The 19,249-nt window shown below is 33.6% G+C and overlaps 13 protein-coding genes across 13 annotated transcripts; all 13 read left to right on the top strand.

The window, feature by feature from the left end:
• The first annotated feature begins 423 nt into the window (after positions 1-423).
• On the top strand, positions 424-1,116 carry LOC145845791 (serine/threonine-protein kinase VRK1-like). Its single transcript, XM_082952857.1, has one exon. The coding sequence runs from the start codon at positions 424-426 to the stop codon at positions 1,114-1,116; it is 693 nt and encodes a 230-aa protein (XP_082808983.1).
• A 780-nt stretch (positions 1,117-1,896) lies between these two features.
• On the top strand, positions 1,897-2,589 carry LOC145845790 (serine/threonine-protein kinase VRK1-like). Its single transcript, XM_082952856.1, has one exon. The coding sequence runs from the start codon at positions 1,897-1,899 to the stop codon at positions 2,587-2,589; it is 693 nt and encodes a 230-aa protein (XP_082808982.1).
• Positions 2,590-3,369: 780 nt separating this feature from the next.
• LOC145845789 (serine/threonine-protein kinase VRK1-like) lies at positions 3,370-4,062 on the top strand. Its single transcript, XM_082952855.1, has one exon. It carries the CDS (start codon positions 3,370-3,372, stop codon positions 4,060-4,062), a length of 693 nt encoding a protein of 230 aa, XP_082808981.1.
• Positions 4,063-4,842: 780 nt separating this feature from the next.
• LOC145845787 (serine/threonine-protein kinase VRK1-like) lies at positions 4,843-5,535 on the top strand. Its single transcript, XM_082952854.1, has one exon. The coding sequence runs from the start codon at positions 4,843-4,845 to the stop codon at positions 5,533-5,535; it is 693 nt and encodes a 230-aa protein (XP_082808980.1).
• A 780-nt stretch (positions 5,536-6,315) lies between these two features.
• LOC145845786 (serine/threonine-protein kinase VRK1-like) lies at positions 6,316-7,008 on the top strand. The gene has a single exon (XM_082952853.1). It carries the CDS (start codon positions 6,316-6,318, stop codon positions 7,006-7,008), a length of 693 nt encoding a protein of 230 aa, XP_082808979.1.
• Positions 7,009-7,788: 780 nt separating this feature from the next.
• On the top strand, positions 7,789-8,481 carry LOC145845785 (serine/threonine-protein kinase VRK1-like). Its single transcript, XM_082952852.1, has one exon. It carries the CDS (start codon positions 7,789-7,791, stop codon positions 8,479-8,481), a length of 693 nt encoding a protein of 230 aa, XP_082808978.1.
• A 780-nt stretch (positions 8,482-9,261) lies between these two features.
• Positions 9,262-9,954, top strand: LOC145845784 (serine/threonine-protein kinase VRK1-like). The gene has a single exon (XM_082952851.1). The coding sequence runs from the start codon at positions 9,262-9,264 to the stop codon at positions 9,952-9,954; it is 693 nt and encodes a 230-aa protein (XP_082808977.1).
• A 780-nt stretch (positions 9,955-10,734) lies between these two features.
• On the top strand, positions 10,735-11,427 carry LOC145845783 (serine/threonine-protein kinase VRK1-like). Its single transcript, XM_082952849.1, has one exon. The coding sequence runs from the start codon at positions 10,735-10,737 to the stop codon at positions 11,425-11,427; it is 693 nt and encodes a 230-aa protein (XP_082808975.1).
• A 780-nt stretch (positions 11,428-12,207) lies between these two features.
• LOC145845782 (serine/threonine-protein kinase VRK1-like) lies at positions 12,208-12,900 on the top strand. Its single transcript, XM_082952848.1, has one exon. It carries the CDS (start codon positions 12,208-12,210, stop codon positions 12,898-12,900), a length of 693 nt encoding a protein of 230 aa, XP_082808974.1.
• Positions 12,901-13,680: 780 nt separating this feature from the next.
• LOC145845781 (serine/threonine-protein kinase VRK1-like) lies at positions 13,681-14,373 on the top strand. The gene has a single exon (XM_082952847.1). It carries the CDS (start codon positions 13,681-13,683, stop codon positions 14,371-14,373), a length of 693 nt encoding a protein of 230 aa, XP_082808973.1.
• A 780-nt stretch (positions 14,374-15,153) lies between these two features.
• LOC145845780 (serine/threonine-protein kinase VRK1-like) lies at positions 15,154-15,846 on the top strand. The gene has a single exon (XM_082952845.1). It carries the CDS (start codon positions 15,154-15,156, stop codon positions 15,844-15,846), a length of 693 nt encoding a protein of 230 aa, XP_082808971.1.
• Positions 15,847-16,626: 780 nt separating this feature from the next.
• LOC145845779 (serine/threonine-protein kinase VRK1-like) lies at positions 16,627-17,319 on the top strand. Its single transcript, XM_082952844.1, has one exon. The coding sequence runs from the start codon at positions 16,627-16,629 to the stop codon at positions 17,317-17,319; it is 693 nt and encodes a 230-aa protein (XP_082808970.1).
• A 780-nt stretch (positions 17,320-18,099) lies between these two features.
• Positions 18,100-18,792, top strand: LOC145845778 (serine/threonine-protein kinase VRK1-like). Its single transcript, XM_082952843.1, has one exon. It carries the CDS (start codon positions 18,100-18,102, stop codon positions 18,790-18,792), a length of 693 nt encoding a protein of 230 aa, XP_082808969.1.
• Positions 18,793-19,249: the final 457 nt, after the last annotated feature.

The raw sequence follows: 19,249 nt of genomic DNA, 5'->3' as shown, positions 1-19,249 counted from the left end.
CTATTTGTTGCTTCAAGTCATTTAAAAGTGATGTTTCAATGTATTCATACAGTTAATCCTCTTTTATTTGGAAAAAATTTGGTCCACAGGCATGTGCATAGAATCATACAATTTTATGTTGAAAAAATTTGCATAATTTTGTATAGCTTGCGTTGACAACACTAAACATTCGACTTGTGAAAATTCGACGAAGTTGCTGTTATCAAGTTCTTAAATAACATATTTTAACTAGTATTTAGAAAGTAAAATATATGCACACTTATCTTTATATAATAGATAGCGATAGCTATTCTCAATAAAATGTTTCTTTCTGAGTTTAAAATTAATTGTTAATTAAAATTTGATATTCAATTACAGCAATATAATTCACTAAATAATTTTAAGTTTTTTAATTTTTTAAAGATAATAATCTATAATAAATCTATGTTTCAAAACGATGAAAAACACTTAGCACCACGAAACTCCGACGAAGAAACCAGCAAAACGTCGAAAGAAGATTCAGAAAAAGAATCGGAAAAACCAATTTTGTTTGACAGAGAAGATTTAGTAGTGAAAGAGTTGTTAGAAGAAGGAGGGTGCGGCTGTGTGTACAACGCCACTTTTAAAAACAAACCTGTCGTGGTCAAGACTTCATCAGCTGAAAGCAAAGACAAATACATTTTGCGGGAGTACGAGTTCCTGAAAATTCTCCAACAGGAAAACGTTCGCGGCATTCCAAAGATCGGTCCGAGCTTTGTTCATGAGGAAAGGCAGAGTTTCGTTTTTGAAAAACTCGGAAAGGACCTGTTTGATAAAAGAGAAGAGACGAGAAAGGACAAGTTTTCGTTGAAGACCACGGTGAAGGTAGCCTTGCAAGTGTTGAAAATACTGAATCAAGTCCACAGCTGTGGCATCGTTCACAACGACATCAAATCTGAGAACCTCATGACAGGATTATTCGATCAAAACACGATCTACCTGATTGATTTCGGGTATTCAACATTCTACGTGAAAGACGGAGAGCACGTTAGAGACGAGCACAGCGGTGAATCGCGCAGTGAACAGCCTGAAACTGAGAAATCGGAGCCGAAATTTGATGATATGCGGACAGAAAATGAAAAATCAAAGAAGTTGTAAAAACTGTGAAATTATAAAATGAAAGGTTGACTGAAAATTTACACAATAACAGTTTAAAAGAGTTTTATTAAGAATCAGCCTGGTTGGATGGGCCAGTTTAAAAAATGGTCAAACTAGCACGTCAGCGTGATATTTTCAATTTTTCAACCAAACCCAAAAACATGCTAGAAAGCAGGCCATGGCCAACATGAGCAATAATTGTGTATTTTTAGTTCATTTAAATGTTCAAAAATTGTTTTATTAAGCATTTTATAGTGCATTTTCCACTTAAAAGTGCAAAAAAATGAATTTTCACTAATTTTCTTAGTTTTTGCTTGTTTTTCACAATTCTTTCACTTAAACATGTTGAAAAACAAGCTATTTGTTGCTTCAAGTCATTTAAAAGTGATGTTTCAATGTATTCATACAGTTAATCCTCTTTTATTTGGAAAAAATTTGGTCCACAGGCATGTGCATAGAATCATACAATTTTATGTTGAAAAAATTTGCATAATTTTGTATAGCTTGCGTTGACAACACTAAACATTCGACTTGTGAAAATTCGACGAAGTTGCTGTTATCAAGTTCTTAAATAACATATTTTAACTAGTATTTAGAAAGTAAAATATATGCACACTTATCTTTATATAATAGATAGCGATAGCTATTCTCAATAAAATGTTTCTTTCTGAGTTTAAAATTAATTGTTAATTAAAATTTGATATTCAATTACAGCAATATAATTCACTAAATAATTTTAAGTTTTTTAATTTTTTAAAGATAATAATCTATAATAAATCTATGTTTCAAAACGATGAAAAACACTTAGCACCACGAAACTCCGACGAAGAAACCAGCAAAACGTCGAAAGAAGATTCAGAAAAAGAATCGGAAAAACCAATTTTGTTTGACAGAGAAGATTTAGTAGTGAAAGAGTTGTTAGAAGAAGGAGGGTGCGGCTGTGTGTACAACGCCACTTTTAAAAACAAACCTGTCGTGGTCAAGACTTCATCAGCTGAAAGCAAAGACAAATACATTTTGCGGGAGTACGAGTTCCTGAAAATTCTCCAACAGGAAAACGTTCGCGGCATTCCAAAGATCGGTCCGAGCTTTGTTCATGAGGAAAGGCAGAGTTTCGTTTTTGAAAAACTCGGAAAGGACCTGTTTGATAAAAGAGAAGAGACGAGAAAGGACAAGTTTTCGTTGAAGACCACGGTGAAGGTAGCCTTGCAAGTGTTGAAAATACTGAATCAAGTCCACAGCTGTGGCATCGTTCACAACGACATCAAATCTGAGAACCTCATGACAGGATTATTCGATCAAAACACGATCTACCTGATTGATTTCGGGTATTCAACATTCTACGTGAAAGACGGAGAGCACGTTAGAGACGAGCACAGCGGTGAATCGCGCAGTGAACAGCCTGAAACTGAGAAATCGGAGCCGAAATTTGATGATATGCGGACAGAAAATGAAAAATCAAAGAAGTTGTAAAAACTGTGAAATTATAAAATGAAAGGTTGACTGAAAATTTACACAATAACAGTTTAAAAGAGTTTTATTAAGAATCAGCCTGGTTGGATGGGCCAGTTTAAAAAATGGTCAAACTAGCACGTCAGCGTGATATTTTCAATTTTTCAACCAAACCCAAAAACATGCTAGAAAGCAGGCCATGGCCAACATGAGCAATAATTGTGTATTTTTAGTTCATTTAAATGTTCAAAAATTGTTTTATTAAGCATTTTATAGTGCATTTTCCACTTAAAAGTGCAAAAAAATGAATTTTCACTAATTTTCTTAGTTTTTGCTTGTTTTTCACAATTCTTTCACTTAAACATGTTGAAAAACAAGCTATTTGTTGCTTCAAGTCATTTAAAAGTGATGTTTCAATGTATTCATACAGTTAATCCTCTTTTATTTGGAAAAAATTTGGTCCACAGGCATGTGCATAGAATCATACAATTTTATGTTGAAAAAATTTGCATAATTTTGTATAGCTTGCGTTGACAACACTAAACATTCGACTTGTGAAAATTCGACGAAGTTGCTGTTATCAAGTTCTTAAATAACATATTTTAACTAGTATTTAGAAAGTAAAATATATGCACACTTATCTTTATATAATAGATAGCGATAGCTATTCTCAATAAAATGTTTCTTTCTGAGTTTAAAATTAATTGTTAATTAAAATTTGATATTCAATTACAGCAATATAATTCACTAAATAATTTTAAGTTTTTTAATTTTTTAAAGATAATAATCTATAATAAATCTATGTTTCAAAACGATGAAAAACACTTAGCACCACGAAACTCCGACGAAGAAACCAGCAAAACGTCGAAAGAAGATTCAGAAAAAGAATCGGAAAAACCAATTTTGTTTGACAGAGAAGATTTAGTAGTGAAAGAGTTGTTAGAAGAAGGAGGGTGCGGCTGTGTGTACAACGCCACTTTTAAAAACAAACCTGTCGTGGTCAAGACTTCATCAGCTGAAAGCAAAGACAAATACATTTTGCGGGAGTACGAGTTCCTGAAAATTCTCCAACAGGAAAACGTTCGCGGCATTCCAAAGATCGGTCCGAGCTTTGTTCATGAGGAAAGGCAGAGTTTCGTTTTTGAAAAACTCGGAAAGGACCTGTTTGATAAAAGAGAAGAGACGAGAAAGGACAAGTTTTCGTTGAAGACCACGGTGAAGGTAGCCTTGCAAGTGTTGAAAATACTGAATCAAGTCCACAGCTGTGGCATCGTTCACAACGACATCAAATCTGAGAACCTCATGACAGGATTATTCGATCAAAACACGATCTACCTGATTGATTTCGGGTATTCAACATTCTACGTGAAAGACGGAGAGCACGTTAGAGACGAGCACAGCGGTGAATCGCGCAGTGAACAGCCTGAAACTGAGAAATCGGAGCCGAAATTTGATGATATGCGGACAGAAAATGAAAAATCAAAGAAGTTGTAAAAACTGTGAAATTATAAAATGAAAGGTTGACTGAAAATTTACACAATAACAGTTTAAAAGAGTTTTATTAAGAATCAGCCTGGTTGGATGGGCCAGTTTAAAAAATGGTCAAACTAGCACGTCAGCGTGATATTTTCAATTTTTCAACCAAACCCAAAAACATGCTAGAAAGCAGGCCATGGCCAACATGAGCAATAATTGTGTATTTTTAGTTCATTTAAATGTTCAAAAATTGTTTTATTAAGCATTTTATAGTGCATTTTCCACTTAAAAGTGCAAAAAAATGAATTTTCACTAATTTTCTTAGTTTTTGCTTGTTTTTCACAATTCTTTCACTTAAACATGTTGAAAAACAAGCTATTTGTTGCTTCAAGTCATTTAAAAGTGATGTTTCAATGTATTCATACAGTTAATCCTCTTTTATTTGGAAAAAATTTGGTCCACAGGCATGTGCATAGAATCATACAATTTTATGTTGAAAAAATTTGCATAATTTTGTATAGCTTGCGTTGACAACACTAAACATTCGACTTGTGAAAATTCGACGAAGTTGCTGTTATCAAGTTCTTAAATAACATATTTTAACTAGTATTTAGAAAGTAAAATATATGCACACTTATCTTTATATAATAGATAGCGATAGCTATTCTCAATAAAATGTTTCTTTCTGAGTTTAAAATTAATTGTTAATTAAAATTTGATATTCAATTACAGCAATATAATTCACTAAATAATTTTAAGTTTTTTAATTTTTTAAAGATAATAATCTATAATAAATCTATGTTTCAAAACGATGAAAAACACTTAGCACCACGAAACTCCGACGAAGAAACCAGCAAAACGTCGAAAGAAGATTCAGAAAAAGAATCGGAAAAACCAATTTTGTTTGACAGAGAAGATTTAGTAGTGAAAGAGTTGTTAGAAGAAGGAGGGTGCGGCTGTGTGTACAACGCCACTTTTAAAAACAAACCTGTCGTGGTCAAGACTTCATCAGCTGAAAGCAAAGACAAATACATTTTGCGGGAGTACGAGTTCCTGAAAATTCTCCAACAGGAAAACGTTCGCGGCATTCCAAAGATCGGTCCGAGCTTTGTTCATGAGGAAAGGCAGAGTTTCGTTTTTGAAAAACTCGGAAAGGACCTGTTTGATAAAAGAGAAGAGACGAGAAAGGACAAGTTTTCGTTGAAGACCACGGTGAAGGTAGCCTTGCAAGTGTTGAAAATACTGAATCAAGTCCACAGCTGTGGCATCGTTCACAACGACATCAAATCTGAGAACCTCATGACAGGATTATTCGATCAAAACACGATCTACCTGATTGATTTCGGGTATTCAACATTCTACGTGAAAGACGGAGAGCACGTTAGAGACGAGCACAGCGGTGAATCGCGCAGTGAACAGCCTGAAACTGAGAAATCGGAGCCGAAATTTGATGATATGCGGACAGAAAATGAAAAATCAAAGAAGTTGTAAAAACTGTGAAATTATAAAATGAAAGGTTGACTGAAAATTTACACAATAACAGTTTAAAAGAGTTTTATTAAGAATCAGCCTGGTTGGATGGGCCAGTTTAAAAAATGGTCAAACTAGCACGTCAGCGTGATATTTTCAATTTTTCAACCAAACCCAAAAACATGCTAGAAAGCAGGCCATGGCCAACATGAGCAATAATTGTGTATTTTTAGTTCATTTAAATGTTCAAAAATTGTTTTATTAAGCATTTTATAGTGCATTTTCCACTTAAAAGTGCAAAAAAATGAATTTTCACTAATTTTCTTAGTTTTTGCTTGTTTTTCACAATTCTTTCACTTAAACATGTTGAAAAACAAGCTATTTGTTGCTTCAAGTCATTTAAAAGTGATGTTTCAATGTATTCATACAGTTAATCCTCTTTTATTTGGAAAAAATTTGGTCCACAGGCATGTGCATAGAATCATACAATTTTATGTTGAAAAAATTTGCATAATTTTGTATAGCTTGCGTTGACAACACTAAACATTCGACTTGTGAAAATTCGACGAAGTTGCTGTTATCAAGTTCTTAAATAACATATTTTAACTAGTATTTAGAAAGTAAAATATATGCACACTTATCTTTATATAATAGATAGCGATAGCTATTCTCAATAAAATGTTTCTTTCTGAGTTTAAAATTAATTGTTAATTAAAATTTGATATTCAATTACAGCAATATAATTCACTAAATAATTTTAAGTTTTTTAATTTTTTAAAGATAATAATCTATAATAAATCTATGTTTCAAAACGATGAAAAACACTTAGCACCACGAAACTCCGACGAAGAAACCAGCAAAACGTCGAAAGAAGATTCAGAAAAAGAATCGGAAAAACCAATTTTGTTTGACAGAGAAGATTTAGTAGTGAAAGAGTTGTTAGAAGAAGGAGGGTGCGGCTGTGTGTACAACGCCACTTTTAAAAACAAACCTGTCGTGGTCAAGACTTCATCAGCTGAAAGCAAAGACAAATACATTTTGCGGGAGTACGAGTTCCTGAAAATTCTCCAACAGGAAAACGTTCGCGGCATTCCAAAGATCGGTCCGAGCTTTGTTCATGAGGAAAGGCAGAGTTTCGTTTTTGAAAAACTCGGAAAGGACCTGTTTGATAAAAGAGAAGAGACGAGAAAGGACAAGTTTTCGTTGAAGACCACGGTGAAGGTAGCCTTGCAAGTGTTGAAAATACTGAATCAAGTCCACAGCTGTGGCATCGTTCACAACGACATCAAATCTGAGAACCTCATGACAGGATTATTCGATCAAAACACGATCTACCTGATTGATTTCGGGTATTCAACATTCTACGTGAAAGACGGAGAGCACGTTAGAGACGAGCACAGCGGTGAATCGCGCAGTGAACAGCCTGAAACTGAGAAATCGGAGCCGAAATTTGATGATATGCGGACAGAAAATGAAAAATCAAAGAAGTTGTAAAAACTGTGAAATTATAAAATGAAAGGTTGACTGAAAATTTACACAATAACAGTTTAAAAGAGTTTTATTAAGAATCAGCCTGGTTGGATGGGCCAGTTTAAAAAATGGTCAAACTAGCACGTCAGCGTGATATTTTCAATTTTTCAACCAAACCCAAAAACATGCTAGAAAGCAGGCCATGGCCAACATGAGCAATAATTGTGTATTTTTAGTTCATTTAAATGTTCAAAAATTGTTTTATTAAGCATTTTATAGTGCATTTTCCACTTAAAAGTGCAAAAAAATGAATTTTCACTAATTTTCTTAGTTTTTGCTTGTTTTTCACAATTCTTTCACTTAAACATGTTGAAAAACAAGCTATTTGTTGCTTCAAGTCATTTAAAAGTGATGTTTCAATGTATTCATACAGTTAATCCTCTTTTATTTGGAAAAAATTTGGTCCACAGGCATGTGCATAGAATCATACAATTTTATGTTGAAAAAATTTGCATAATTTTGTATAGCTTGCGTTGACAACACTAAACATTCGACTTGTGAAAATTCGACGAAGTTGCTGTTATCAAGTTCTTAAATAACATATTTTAACTAGTATTTAGAAAGTAAAATATATGCACACTTATCTTTATATAATAGATAGCGATAGCTATTCTCAATAAAATGTTTCTTTCTGAGTTTAAAATTAATTGTTAATTAAAATTTGATATTCAATTACAGCAATATAATTCACTAAATAATTTTAAGTTTTTTAATTTTTTAAAGATAATAATCTATAATAAATCTATGTTTCAAAACGATGAAAAACACTTAGCACCACGAAACTCCGACGAAGAAACCAGCAAAACGTCGAAAGAAGATTCAGAAAAAGAATCGGAAAAACCAATTTTGTTTGACAGAGAAGATTTAGTAGTGAAAGAGTTGTTAGAAGAAGGAGGGTGCGGCTGTGTGTACAACGCCACTTTTAAAAACAAACCTGTCGTGGTCAAGACTTCATCAGCTGAAAGCAAAGACAAATACATTTTGCGGGAGTACGAGTTCCTGAAAATTCTCCAACAGGAAAACGTTCGCGGCATTCCAAAGATCGGTCCGAGCTTTGTTCATGAGGAAAGGCAGAGTTTCGTTTTTGAAAAACTCGGAAAGGACCTGTTTGATAAAAGAGAAGAGACGAGAAAGGACAAGTTTTCGTTGAAGACCACGGTGAAGGTAGCCTTGCAAGTGTTGAAAATACTGAATCAAGTCCACAGCTGTGGCATCGTTCACAACGACATCAAATCTGAGAACCTCATGACAGGATTATTCGATCAAAACACGATCTACCTGATTGATTTCGGGTATTCAACATTCTACGTGAAAGACGGAGAGCACGTTAGAGACGAGCACAGCGGTGAATCGCGCAGTGAACAGCCTGAAACTGAGAAATCGGAGCCGAAATTTGATGATATGCGGACAGAAAATGAAAAATCAAAGAAGTTGTAAAAACTGTGAAATTATAAAATGAAAGGTTGACTGAAAATTTACACAATAACAGTTTAAAAGAGTTTTATTAAGAATCAGCCTGGTTGGATGGGCCAGTTTAAAAAATGGTCAAACTAGCACGTCAGCGTGATATTTTCAATTTTTCAACCAAACCCAAAAACATGCTAGAAAGCAGGCCATGGCCAACATGAGCAATAATTGTGTATTTTTAGTTCATTTAAATGTTCAAAAATTGTTTTATTAAGCATTTTATAGTGCATTTTCCACTTAAAAGTGCAAAAAAATGAATTTTCACTAATTTTCTTAGTTTTTGCTTGTTTTTCACAATTCTTTCACTTAAACATGTTGAAAAACAAGCTATTTGTTGCTTCAAGTCATTTAAAAGTGATGTTTCAATGTATTCATACAGTTAATCCTCTTTTATTTGGAAAAAATTTGGTCCACAGGCATGTGCATAGAATCATACAATTTTATGTTGAAAAAATTTGCATAATTTTGTATAGCTTGCGTTGACAACACTAAACATTCGACTTGTGAAAATTCGACGAAGTTGCTGTTATCAAGTTCTTAAATAACATATTTTAACTAGTATTTAGAAAGTAAAATATATGCACACTTATCTTTATATAATAGATAGCGATAGCTATTCTCAATAAAATGTTTCTTTCTGAGTTTAAAATTAATTGTTAATTAAAATTTGATATTCAATTACAGCAATATAATTCACTAAATAATTTTAAGTTTTTTAATTTTTTAAAGATAATAATCTATAATAAATCTATGTTTCAAAACGATGAAAAACACTTAGCACCACGAAACTCCGACGAAGAAACCAGCAAAACGTCGAAAGAAGATTCAGAAAAAGAATCGGAAAAACCAATTTTGTTTGACAGAGAAGATTTAGTAGTGAAAGAGTTGTTAGAAGAAGGAGGGTGCGGCTGTGTGTACAACGCCACTTTTAAAAACAAACCTGTCGTGGTCAAGACTTCATCAGCTGAAAGCAAAGACAAATACATTTTGCGGGAGTACGAGTTCCTGAAAATTCTCCAACAGGAAAACGTTCGCGGCATTCCAAAGATCGGTCCGAGCTTTGTTCATGAGGAAAGGCAGAGTTTCGTTTTTGAAAAACTCGGAAAGGACCTGTTTGATAAAAGAGAAGAGACGAGAAAGGACAAGTTTTCGTTGAAGACCACGGTGAAGGTAGCCTTGCAAGTGTTGAAAATACTGAATCAAGTCCACAGCTGTGGCATCGTTCACAACGACATCAAATCTGAGAACCTCATGACAGGATTATTCGATCAAAACACGATCTACCTGATTGATTTCGGGTATTCAACATTCTACGTGAAAGACGGAGAGCACGTTAGAGACGAGCACAGCGGTGAATCGCGCAGTGAACAGCCTGAAACTGAGAAATCGGAGCCGAAATTTGATGATATGCGGACAGAAAATGAAAAATCAAAGAAGTTGTAAAAACTGTGAAATTATAAAATGAAAGGTTGACTGAAAATTTACACAATAACAGTTTAAAAGAGTTTTATTAAGAATCAGCCTGGTTGGATGGGCCAGTTTAAAAAATGGTCAAACTAGCACGTCAGCGTGATATTTTCAATTTTTCAACCAAACCCAAAAACATGCTAGAAAGCAGGCCATGGCCAACATGAGCAATAATTGTGTATTTTTAGTTCATTTAAATGTTCAAAAATTGTTTTATTAAGCATTTTATAGTGCATTTTCCACTTAAAAGTGCAAAAAAATGAATTTTCACTAATTTTCTTAGTTTTTGCTTGTTTTTCACAATTCTTTCACTTAAACATGTTGAAAAACAAGCTATTTGTTGCTTCAAGTCATTTAAAAGTGATGTTTCAATGTATTCATACAGTTAATCCTCTTTTATTTGGAAAAAATTTGGTCCACAGGCATGTGCATAGAATCATACAATTTTATGTTGAAAAAATTTGCATAATTTTGTATAGCTTGCGTTGACAACACTAAACATTCGACTTGTGAAAATTCGACGAAGTTGCTGTTATCAAGTTCTTAAATAACATATTTTAACTAGTATTTAGAAAGTAAAATATATGCACACTTATCTTTATATAATAGATAGCGATAGCTATTCTCAATAAAATGTTTCTTTCTGAGTTTAAAATTAATTGTTAATTAAAATTTGATATTCAATTACAGCAATATAATTCACTAAATAATTTTAAGTTTTTTAATTTTTTAAAGATAATAATCTATAATAAATCTATGTTTCAAAACGATGAAAAACACTTAGCACCACGAAACTCCGACGAAGAAACCAGCAAAACGTCGAAAGAAGATTCAGAAAAAGAATCGGAAAAACCAATTTTGTTTGACAGAGAAGATTTAGTAGTGAAAGAGTTGTTAGAAGAAGGAGGGTGCGGCTGTGTGTACAACGCCACTTTTAAAAACAAACCTGTCGTGGTCAAGACTTCATCAGCTGAAAGCAAAGACAAATACATTTTGCGGGAGTACGAGTTCCTGAAAATTCTCCAACAGGAAAACGTTCGCGGCATTCCAAAGATCGGTCCGAGCTTTGTTCATGAGGAAAGGCAGAGTTTCGTTTTTGAAAAACTCGGAAAGGACCTGTTTGATAAAAGAGAAGAGACGAGAAAGGACAAGTTTTCGTTGAAGACCACGGTGAAGGTAGCCTTGCAAGTGTTGAAAATACTGAATCAAGTCCACAGCTGTGGCATCGTTCACAACGACATCAAATCTGAGAACCTCATGACAGGATTATTCGATCAAAACACGATCTACCTGATTGATTTCGGGTATTCAACATTCTACGTGAAAGACGGAGAGCACGTTAGAGACGAGCACAGCGGTGAATCGCGCAGTGAACAGCCTGAAACTGAGAAATCGGAGCCGAAATTTGATGATATGCGGACAGAAAATGAAAAATCAAAGAAGTTGTAAAAACTGTGAAATTATAAAATGAAAGGTTGACTGAAAATTTACACAATAACAGTTTAAAAGAGTTTTATTAAGAATCAGCCTGGTTGGATGGGCCAGTTTAAAAAATGGTCAAACTAGCACGTCAGCGTGATATTTTCAATTTTTCAACCAAACCCAAAAACATGCTAGAAAGCAGGCCATGGCCAACATGAGCAATAATTGTGTATTTTTAGTTCATTTAAATGTTCAAAAATTGTTTTATTAAGCATTTTATAGTGCATTTTCCACTTAAAAGTGCAAAAAAATGAATTTTCACTAATTTTCTTAGTTTTTGCTTGTTTTTCACAATTCTTTCACTTAAACATGTTGAAAAACAAGCTATTTGTTGCTTCAAGTCATTTAAAAGTGATGTTTCAATGTATTCATACAGTTAATCCTCTTTTATTTGGAAAAAATTTGGTCCACAGGCATGTGCATAGAATCATACAATTTTATGTTGAAAAAATTTGCATAATTTTGTATAGCTTGCGTTGACAACACTAAACATTCGACTTGTGAAAATTCGACGAAGTTGCTGTTATCAAGTTCTTAAATAACATATTTTAACTAGTATTTAGAAAGTAAAATATATGCACACTTATCTTTATATAATAGATAGCGATAGCTATTCTCAATAAAATGTTTCTTTCTGAGTTTAAAATTAATTGTTAATTAAAATTTGATATTCAATTACAGCAATATAATTCACTAAATAATTTTAAGTTTTTTAATTTTTTAAAGATAATAATCTATAATAAATCTATGTTTCAAAACGATGAAAAACACTTAGCACCACGAAACTCCGACGAAGAAACCAGCAAAACGTCGAAAGAAGATTCAGAAAAAGAATCGGAAAAACCAATTTTGTTTGACAGAGAAGATTTAGTAGTGAAAGAGTTGTTAGAAGAAGGAGGGTGCGGCTGTGTGTACAACGCCACTTTTAAAAACAAACCTGTCGTGGTCAAGACTTCATCAGCTGAAAGCAAAGACAAATACATTTTGCGGGAGTACGAGTTCCTGAAAATTCTCCAACAGGAAAACGTTCGCGGCATTCCAAAGATCGGTCCGAGCTTTGTTCATGAGGAAAGGCAGAGTTTCGTTTTTGAAAAACTCGGAAAGGACCTGTTTGATAAAAGAGAAGAGACGAGAAAGGACAAGTTTTCGTTGAAGACCACGGTGAAGGTAGCCTTGCAAGTGTTGAAAATACTGAATCAAGTCCACAGCTGTGGCATCGTTCACAACGACATCAAATCTGAGAACCTCATGACAGGATTATTCGATCAAAACACGATCTACCTGATTGATTTCGGGTATTCAACATTCTACGTGAAAGACGGAGAGCACGTTAGAGACGAGCACAGCGGTGAATCGCGCAGTGAACAGCCTGAAACTGAGAAATCGGAGCCGAAATTTGATGATATGCGGACAGAAAATGAAAAATCAAAGAAGTTGTAAAAACTGTGAAATTATAAAATGAAAGGTTGACTGAAAATTTACACAATAACAGTTTAAAAGAGTTTTATTAAGAATCAGCCTGGTTGGATGGGCCAGTTTAAAAAATGGTCAAACTAGCACGTCAGCGTGATATTTTCAATTTTTCAACCAAACCCAAAAACATGCTAGAAAGCAGGCCATGGCCAACATGAGCAATAATTGTGTATTTTTAGTTCATTTAAATGTTCAAAAATTGTTTTATTAAGCATTTTATAGTGCATTTTCCACTTAAAAGTGCAAAAAAATGAATTTTCACTAATTTTCTTAGTTTTTGCTTGTTTTTCACAATTCTTTCACTTAAACATGTTGAAAAACAAGCTATTTGTTGCTTCAAGTCATTTAAAAGTGATGTTTCAATGTATTCATACAGTTAATCCTCTTTTATTTGGAAAAAATTTGGTCCACAGGCATGTGCATAGAATCATACAATTTTATGTTGAAAAAATTTGCATAATTTTGTATAGCTTGCGTTGACAACACTAAACATTCGACTTGTGAAAATTCGACGAAGTTGCTGTTATCAAGTTCTTAAATAACATATTTTAACTAGTATTTAGAAAGTAAAATATATGCACACTTATCTTTATATAATAGATAGCGATAGCTATTCTCAATAAAATGTTTCTTTCTGAGTTTAAAATTAATTGTTAATTAAAATTTGATATTCAATTACAGCAATATAATTCACTAAATAATTTTAAGTTTTTTAATTTTTTAAAGATAATAATCTATAATAAATCTATGTTTCAAAACGATGAAAAACACTTAGCACCACGAAACTCCGACGAAGAAACCAGCAAAACGTCGAAAGAAGATTCAGAAAAAGAATCGGAAAAACCAATTTTGTTTGACAGAGAAGATTTAGTAGTGAAAGAGTTGTTAGAAGAAGGAGGGTGCGGCTGTGTGTACAACGCCACTTTTAAAAACAAACCTGTCGTGGTCAAGACTTCATCAGCTGAAAGCAAAGACAAATACATTTTGCGGGAGTACGAGTTCCTGAAAATTCTCCAACAGGAAAACGTTCGCGGCATTCCAAAGATCGGTCCGAGCTTTGTTCATGAGGAAAGGCAGAGTTTCGTTTTTGAAAAACTCGGAAAGGACCTGTTTGATAAAAGAGAAGAGACGAGAAAGGACAAGTTTTCGTTGAAGACCACGGTGAAGGTAGCCTTGCAAGTGTTGAAAATACTGAATCACGTCCACAGCTGTGGCATCGTTCACAACGACATCAAATCTGAGAACCTCATGACAGGATTATTCGATCAAAACACGATCTACCTGATTGATTTCGGGTATTCAACATTCTACGTGAAAGACGGAGAGCACGTTAGAGACGAGCACAGCGGTGAATCGCGCAGTGAACAGCCTGAAACTGAGAAATCGGAGCCGAAATTTGATGATATGCGGACAGAAAATGAAAAATCAAAGAAGTTGTAAAAACTGTGAAATTATAAAATGAAAGGTTGACTGAAAATTTACACAATAACAGTTTAAAAGAGTTTTATTAAGAATCAGCCTGGTTGGATGGGCCAGTTTAAAAAATGGTCAAACTAGCACGTCAGCGTGATATTTTCAATTTTTCAACCAAACCCAAAAACATGCTAGAAAGCAGGCCATGGCCAACATGAGCAATAATTGTGTATTTTTAGTTCATTTAAATGTTCAAAAATTGTTTTATTAAGCATTTTATAGTGCATTTTCCACTTAAAAGTGCAAAAAAATGAATTTTCACTAATTTTCTTAGTTTTTGCTTGTTTTTCACAATTCTTTCACTTAAACATGTTGAAAAACAAGCTATTTGTTGCTTCAAGTCATTTAAAAGTGATGTTTCAATGTATTCATACAGTTAATCCTCTTTTATTTGGAAAAAATTTGGTCCACAGGCATGTGCATAGAATCATACAATTTTATGTTGAAAAAATTTGCATAATTTTGTATAGCTTGCGTTGACAACACTAAACATTCGACTTGTGAAAATTCGACGAAGTTGCTGTTATCAAGTTCTTAAATAACATATTTTAACTAGTATTTAGAAAGTAAAATATATGCACACTTATCTTTATATAATAGATAGCGATAGCTATTCTCAATAAAATGTTTCTTTCTGAGTTTAAAATTAATTGTTAATTAAAATTTGATATTCAATTACAGCAATATAATTCACTAAATAATTTTAAGTTTTTTAATTTTTTAAAGATAATAATCTATAATAAATCTATGTTTCAAAACGATGAAAAACACTTAGCACCACGAAACTCCGACGAAGAAACCAGCAAAACGTCGAAAGAAGATTCAGAAAAAGAATCGGAAAAACCAATTTTGTTTGACAGAGAAGATTTAGTAGTGAAAGAGTTGTTAGAAGAAGGAGGGTGCGGCTGTGTGTACAACGCCACTTTTAAAAACAAACCTGTCGTGGTCAAGACTTCATCAGCTGAAAGCAAAGACAAATACATTTTGCGGGAGTACGAGTTCCTGAAAATTCTCCAACAGGAAAACGTTCGCGGCATTCCAAAGATCGGTCCGAGCTTTGTTCATGAGGAAAGGCAGAGTTTCGTTTTTGAAAAACTCGGAAAGGACCTGTTTGATAAAAGAGAAGAGACGAGAAAGGACAAGTTTTCGTTGAAGACCACGGTGAAGGTAGCCTTGCAAGTGTTGAAAATACTGAATCACGTCCACAGCTGTGGCATCGTTCACAACGACATCAAATCTGAGAACCTCATGACAGGATTATTCGATCAAAACACGATCTACCTGATTGATTTCGGGTATTCAACATTCTACGTGAAAGACGGAGAGCACGTTAGAGACGAGCACAGCGGTGAATCGCGCAGTGAACAGCCTGAAACTGAGAAATCGGAGCCGAAATTTGATGATATGCGGACAGAAAATGAAAAATCAAAGAAGTTGTAAAAACTGTGAAATTATAAAATGAAAGGTTGACTGAAAATTTACACAATAACAGTTTAAAAGAGTTTTATTAAGAATCAGCCTGGTTGGATGGGCCAGTTTAAAAAATGGTCAAACTAGCACGTCAGCGTGATATTTTCAATTTTTCAACCAAACCCAAAAACATGCTAGAAAGCAGGCCATGGCCAACATGAGCAATAATTGTGTATTTTTAGTTCATTTAAATGTTCAAAAATTGTTTTATTAAGCATTTTATAGTGCATTTTCCACTTAAAAGTGCAAAAAAATGAATTTTCACTAATTTTCTTAGTTTTTGCTTGTTTTTCACAATTCTTTCACTTAAACATGTTGAAAAACAAGCTATTTGTTGCTTCAAGTCATTTAAAAGTGATGTTTCAATGTATTCATACAGTTAATCCTCTTTTATTTGGAAAAAATTTGGTCCACAGGCATGTGCATAGAATCATACAATTTTATGTTGAAAAAATTTGCATAATTTTGTATAGCTTGCGTTGACAACACTGAACATTCGACTTGTGAAAATTCGACGAAGTTGCTGTTATCAAGTTCTTAAATAACATATTTTAACTAGTATTTAGAAAGTAAAATATATGCACACTTATCTTTATATAATAGATAGCGATAGCTATTCTCAATAAAATGTTTCTTTCTGAGTTTAAAATTAATTGTTAATTAAAATTTGATATTCAATTACAGCAATATAATTCACTAAATAATTTTAAGTTTTTTAATTTTTTAAAGATAATAATCTATAATAAATCTATGTTTCAAAACGATGAAAAACACTTAGCACCACGAAACTCCGACGAAGAAACCAGCAAAACGTCGAAAGAAGATTCAGAAAAAGAATCGGAAAAACCAATTTTGTTTGACAGAGAAGATTTAGTAGTGAAAGAGTTGTTAGAAGAAGGAGGGTGCGGCTGTGTGTACAACGCCACTTTTAAAAACAAACCTGTCGTGGTCAAGACTTCATCAGCTGAAAGCAAAGACAAATACATTTTGCGGGAGTACGAGTTCCTGAAAATTCTCCAACAGGAAAACGTTCGCGGCATTCCAAAGATCGGTCCGAGCTTTGTTCATGAGGAAAGGCAGAGTTTCGTTTTTGAAAAACTCGGAAAGGACCTGTTTGATAAAAGAGAAGAGACGAGAAAGGACAAGTTTTCGTTGAAGACCACGGTGAAGGTAGCCTTGCAAGTGTTGAAAATACTGAATCACGTCCACAGCTGTGGCATCGTTCACAACGACATCAAATCTGAGAACCTCATGACAGGATTATTCGATCAAAACACGATCTACCTGATTGATTTCGGGTATTCAACATTCTACGTGAAAGACGGAGAGCACGTTAGAGACGAGCACAGCGGTGAATCGCGCAGTGAACAGCCTGAAACTGAGAAATCGGAGCCGAAATTTGATGATATGCGGACAGAAAATGAAAAATCAAAGAAGTTGTAAAAACTGTGAAATTATAAAATGAAAGGTTGACTGAAAATTTACACAATAACAGTTTAAAAGAGTTTTATTAAGAATCAGCCTGGTTGGATGGGCCAGTTTAAAAAATGGTCAAACTAGCACGTCAGCGTGATATTTTCAATTTTTCAACCAAACCCAAAAACATGCTAGAAAGCAGGCCATGGCCAACATGAGCAATAATTGTGTATTTTTAGTTCATTTAAATGTTCAAAAATTGTTTTATTAAGCATTTTATAGTGCATTTTCCACTTAAAAGTGCAAAAAAATGAATTTTCACTAATTTTCTTAGTTTTTGCTTGTTTTTCACAATTCTTTCACTTAAACATGTTGAAAAACAAGCTATTTGTTGCTTCAAGTCATTTAAAAGTGATGTTTCAATGTATTCATACAGTTAATCCTCTTTTATTTGGAAAAAATTTGGTCCACAGGCATGTGCATAGAATCATACAATTTTATGTTGAAAAAATTTGCATAATTTTGTATAGCTTGCGTTGACAACACTAAACATTCGACTTGTGAAAATTCGACGAAGTTGCTGTTATCAAGTTCTTAAATAACATATTTTAACTAGTATTTAGAAAGTAAAATATATGCACACTTATCTTTATATAATAGATAGCGATAGCTATTCTCAATAAAATGTTTCTTTCTGAGTTTAAAATTAATTGTTAATTAAAATTTGATATTCAATTACAGCAATATAATTCACTAAATAATTTTAAGTTTTTTAATTTTTTAAAGATAATAATCTATAATAAATCTATGTTTCAAAACGATGAAAAACACTTAGCACCACGAAACTCCGACGAAGAAACCAGCAAAACGTCGAAAGAAGATTCAGAAAAAGAATCGGAAAAACCAATTTTGTTTGACAGAGAAGATTTAGTAGTGAAAGAGTTGTTAGAAGAAGGAGGGTGCGGCTGTGTGTACAACGCCACTTTTAAAAACAAACCTGTCGTGGTCAAGACTTCATCAGCTGAAAGCAAAGACAAATACATTTTGCGGGAGTACGAGTTCCTGAAAATTCTCCAACAGGAAAACGTTCGCGGCATTCCAAAGATCGGTCCGAGCTTTGTTCATGAGGAAAGGCAGAGTTTCGTTTTTGAAAAACTCGGAAAGGACCTGTTTGATAAAAGAGAAGAGACGAGAAAGGACAAGTTTTCGTTGAAGACCACGGTGAAGGTAGCCTTGCAAGTGTTGAAAATACTGAATCACGTCCACAGCTGTGGCATCGTTCACAACGACATCAAATCTGAGAACCTCATGACAGGATTATTCGATCAAAACACGATCTTACTGATTGATTTCGGGTATTCAACATTCTACGTGAAAGACGGAGAGCACGTTAGAGACGAGCACAGCGGTGAATCGCGCAGTGAACAGCCTGAAACTGAGAAATCGGAGCCGAAATTTGATGATATGCGGACAGAAAATGAAAAATCAAAGAAGTTGTAAAAACTGTGAAATTATAAAATGAAAGGTTGACTGAAAATTTACACAATAACAGTTTAAAAGAGTTTTATTAAGAATCAGCCTGGTTGGATGGGCCAGTTTAAAAAATGGTCAAACTAGCACGTCAGCGTGATATTTTCAATTTTTCAACCAAACCCAAAAACATGCTAGAAAGCAGGCCATGGCCAACATGAGCAATAATTGTGTATTTTTAGTTCATTTAAATGTTCAAAAATTGTTTTATTAAGCATTTTATAGTGCATTTTCCACTTAAAAGTGCAAAAAAATGAATTTTCACTAATTTTCTTAGTTTTTGCTTGTTTTTCACAATTCTTTCACTTAAACATGTTGAAAAACAAGCTATTTGTTGCTTCAAGTCATTTAAAAGTGATGTTTCAATGTATTCATACAGTTAATCCTCTTTTATTTGGAAAAAATTTGGTCCACAGGCATGTGCATA

Source organism: Thalia democratica, unplaced genomic scaffold (assembly GCF_965202585.1).
Source record: "Thalia democratica unplaced genomic scaffold, ktThaDemo2.hap1.1 HAP1_SCAFFOLD_168, whole genome shotgun sequence".
Lineage (NCBI taxonomy): Eukaryota > Metazoa > Chordata > Thaliacea > Salpida > Salpidae > Thalia > Thalia democratica.
Note: the sequence above shows the minus strand (reverse complement) of the source record. Positions and strands in the feature narration are given on the sequence as shown.